At 39.4% G+C, this 4,111-nt stretch overlaps 1 protein-coding gene across 1 annotated transcript; it reads right to left on the bottom strand.

Moving 5' to 3' along the window:
• Positions 1–698: 698 nt before the first annotated feature.
• On the bottom strand, positions 699–3,538 carry ATF3 (activating transcription factor 3). The gene is made up of 3 exons (XM_009074771.1): positions 3,299–3,538; positions 2,296–2,403; positions 699–1,375 (listed from the first exon to the last, which is right to left on the bottom strand). The coding sequence occupies exons 1-3, from the start codon at positions 3,536–3,538 to the stop codon at positions 1,178–1,180; spliced, it is 546 nt and encodes a 181-aa protein (XP_009073019.1). The 3' UTR covers positions 699–1,177.
• Positions 3,539–4,111: the final 573 nt, after the last annotated feature.

Genomic DNA, 4,111 nt, shown 5'->3' with positions numbered 1-4,111 from the left:
CACTACATCAAAACTCTTGTCTCCTTTAGATTCTAAGCAACACTTTCGATTTACTGTAGTTGCCACTCAAATGTAAAATAAAAGTAGCTGCAACCATAATTTTTCCCTCTGAATCACCGGGCAAAAGGAAGGGATCCTGACCAGGACGGAGAAAGCTCTGTCAAGCTCTTATGCCTCTAAGAGCTATCTGCATAAGCAGACCCACTGAAATCCATGGAACCTCTTCTGTGAGTAAGGGTCAATAGTGTGAGTTAAGGCTTGTAGGATTAGATCCTAGATGATTTTTAAAAAAAACCAAAAAACCCCAAACTTTTGAAGGTTCAGGAGCCTGGGAATCGGTCCTGCAGATCTTTACTTCAACAAGAGCTCTATCAATACCCCTCGATAGTAGTATTCTCTCACTTCTCTCAAGTGGGTCCAATTCACCAAGTCACCAAGTGATGGTACAAGCTGCTCTTCAGCAATTCAAGGAAAAATTGTAGTCCCCAAAGGATAGTAGATGGGGTGACAGTTCATAAAATACAAGCTAGGTTACATGGATGTTTGTGAGAAACATTTCTTTGTCACACCTACTAGGCTCTTCAAATCCAGTCTCTGAGATGAGTCATAGAAAGAACCCACACGAGTGTTGTGAAAATAATGACAGTTTAGTGGGAACTAAAGAGGGTTTGTGTGTGTGTGTGTTTGTGTGATGTTAGAATGCAACATTACATATCAGTACATGCTGCCGGAAACCATCCTCCTAGAAACTTCAAAAAACACTCTCAGTCTTTTTCCCCTACCAACAACAAGGAAAGGTAGTGTCCGTCCAGCACAGCTGTCTGTACCATGTGCATCATTGAAGTCATAGTGTTCTAGCACAAACCTTGTGAGTGCAGATACTGTATACTAGCAGAGAGCTAAAACTTCTGAAGCTGTTGTCTGTAGCTCCTAGGAACAGCAAGTATGACAGGTGCAAAACCTATATTTGAGGCAGAAGACTCTTCAATTTGATTGAGACCAGATCTTCCAAGAGGAAGAATCGCTGTCAAGCCAAAATGATTCTTTCCACTCAAGAAAGCAATCTGCCCTTCCTAAAGGCTCTTGACTAATAGAATCCTACACATCATGTCAGATCCTCCATGGATTCTGGTAGTTGTTAAAAACACTGTAAATATTTCCATGTTTGCCATATCACTTAACCTTGTAATGTGCCTTCTTTGATCTGTTGAATAAAAAGATTTCTTTCATCTTCAGGTGTCCTTCCATTTTGTGCACGAACTATACAAGTAGGCCTGTGAAGATTTAGCATGTATATCAAGTGCTGCTTTTCATTCTTTAGCTCTTCAATCTGGGCTTTTAATTCCGCATTGATAGTTTCCAACTTTTCTGATTCCTGGTCACAAGGGACAGACACAACTATTAGACTGAGTAGTTCAAATAGTCAGTTGCAATGTTTATCTAACAGTCATGGTCTTTTATTGATGGGAAAGCAGATGGCTAGCAAAAGAAAGAAATCACATGTTCTTTCTGTGCTGTAGTGATGAAACTATACATTCCCCAGTCAGTCTAAAAAACCAGATTGACAGCTACCTCCTTTGGCCTTTGGAGAAGTGTAATGGAGGTTGAAAAGACCAATTCAGACTTGTATTCAACTATAGTGACAGATACTCAAAGCATTATTGCTATCTTCTGCAAAATTATTCTGAGCTTTTTGGGTCAAAATTGACCCAAAATTAACTACACTGCTTCTTTACTCCCTGGAACATCATGTCACATACATGTAAACTCATGTTAAGTTAACAAAGTAAGGACATAGGTTCTTTTCCCTGTCCCTGGATACAGGAATAAAGACAGGCCTGATGCTGCTGTAATATAGTTGTATATCAGAGCACAGGAGGTGAAGACATGACTGAGGTTCTAGGACAGAAGACTCAGGGGTAAGCCACTCACTGCATAAAGAAGTCAGATATTACCTGTAGGTGTTTGCAGGCTCTCCACAGTGAATATTGTGTGAAATTACATTTTACTTCTTTTTGTGTTCAGTGTACACATTCAAGTTAATATCCCCAGAGTCAAGCTCAGCCACTGAAACACTAATCTTTTTATTCCTACCATGCTTTCATGTTATTCCAGTTTTAACCAGGTTTGGTTTTAATACATAGCATGTTCATTTCTTATTACTAATGTTTTGAAGAGTTTACAGAGTTCTGGGTGACAATTATTTATGTATTGTCTACTATGACAATACCCCATGCTATCAGTTTGGATCCTGGCAGGACAGCAGATTAAGACCAATTCTAGCCAGTCACTTACTTTCTGCAAACATTCCGTTTTTTCCTTCTTTTTGTTTCGGCACTTTGCTGCAGCGATTTTGTTCCTTTCTCTTCTTCGCTTTTTTCTTTCATCCTCTTCAGGAGAAAACTGTCCCACAAAAACAGATACACAATCCATAAGATGTTGTGAATATGTCACCTGCATTTTGATAATTTCTGCATTTTTAAAATCAACATGGATAGTGTTGTCAGTTTTCATATCATGAGCTACAGAAGAATGTGGTTTTGACCTTGCCATATTCTAACTTCATCAGAATAAAAATCTGACTGGAATTCAGATGGATGTAATCCATGTGATCGCTCACTTAAAATCAATGGTACTCAAAAAATTTGCTGAATACTTCCCTAGGCTGACTCCCACACCTCCATGCCTTCTCCATTTCCCAGGGAGGAAAAGGAATGAGGGGCACAGGAAGCAGATTGGAGGATGTGTCATGAATGAAGCAGCAAGACTGAGTTGAACTAAAGGCAGCACCAAAACCAGGATAGTAACACACTCCTTCAAGCTTTGTTTTGTCTCCTGTGGCGGCTCAGGCCAAGGTGTAGCTCTTTCCCCAATTTAAGCTATTTCTCCACATTAAAAGGCAAATGTTTTTCATGAAGAGTATTATCGTAAAGCAAAAACACAGACAGACATAGCATGGCCATGTCTGTCTTAGTCCAGCCCTGGTGGGTCCTGCTCTCAGTGAAACAGAACTTCAGCAGTTACTTATTCCAAGTTCCTCAACAAGTAGGCAGGGAAACCAGATTAGCACTTGCTCTAATCACTGTAGAACATTGTCCTTAGTCCATAATCAAATATCCAACTCAGAGAAATATCAGAGGGCTTCCCCAAAGCACTCAACAGAAATCCAGGCAGTAGGCTTAAAAGAATCAAGTACAGTAGAGAGGGTTGTCTGTAGCTGATATAATTGCTCGTCTTATGGTGAAACTTTTTAGGAGAATTAATCATTCACACCGAAATGTTATTTAAAGTGCCATACCTCCGTTTTCATCATTGATGTTTCAATTGGCCTTTCAGAAACTGTCACTGTGTCCAATGTAGAAGACATCCTGTGATACTGACGCTTATTCTGAATGGCAAACCTCAGTTCCTCCTTCACCAGTGGGGTTAAATTTGTGAAATCATCAAACCCCAGTGACCCTGCAGGGGACAAAGTGGGAACAATTGCGGAGGCGCTGACTTCTAATGCAGATACCTGGCCTGAGTGCTGGACCATCATTTTGCTGAAAGATAAAAAGAGATAAAAATAATAGTCTTTCAACAACTTTAGAAAGGCAAATAGTATCTCTTAGAGGTATATTTTTAGAGGTATATTGTAGTGCTTACATTGCTTCAGTCCCCATTCCCCACCTACCCCAATCTCTCACTAGAGACAAGCAGTTAAGAATTTGGTCACTAGTAAAAACTTCTACTTTACATTAACTTATACACCCATGTGCTAATACTATTAGCACATGACACAATTTCTAGGTCTTTCTGAAACTTAATATTGATAAAAACTTGTGTGTAAATATGTACACTGTTAAGCTTTAAACTGGTAATATGTGGCAAATGAGAATTGAGTAAATAGGAAGAGAAAGAGAGTAAGAACAAGAAAAATCAGAAAGCAAGTAAGTAGTACTACTGTTCAAAGCACAGGAGAGTAAGAGTATCTCCATCCTCAGTTATGTCACCACAAATTCCAGCTTCAAATCGACAGAGCATATCTTGATCTTGGCTACCTTTAGGTAAAGCTCAATGAGTTCTACTAGAAGTTGAAGCTTGCTAACCCAGCAACATTAATCTGTTTTAC

Source organism: Acanthisitta chloris, unplaced genomic scaffold, assembly GCF_000695815.1.
Source record: "Acanthisitta chloris isolate BGI_N310 unplaced genomic scaffold, ASM69581v1 scaffold7285, whole genome shotgun sequence".
In the NCBI taxonomy this organism is placed as follows: domain Eukaryota; kingdom Metazoa; phylum Chordata; class Aves; order Passeriformes; family Acanthisittidae; genus Acanthisitta; species Acanthisitta chloris.
This window is presented reverse-complemented; position numbering and strand designations above follow the sequence as displayed.

Bases quoted from the DNA above. Each gene is read 5' to 3' on its own strand.
- ATF3 (XM_009074771.1), bottom strand. From the start codon at position 3,538: ATGATGGTCCAGCACTCAGGCCAGGTATCTGCATTAGAAGTCAGCGCC. The intron at 2,404-3,298 runs GTATGGCACTTT...TTTGTGGGACAG, and splicing joins CATCAATGATGAAAACGGAG to TTTTCTCCTGAAGAGGATGA. The intron at 1,376-2,295 runs GTAAGTGACTGG...CCTTGTGACCAG, and splicing joins AAACGGAATGTTTGCAGAAA to GAATCAGAAAAGTTGGAAAC.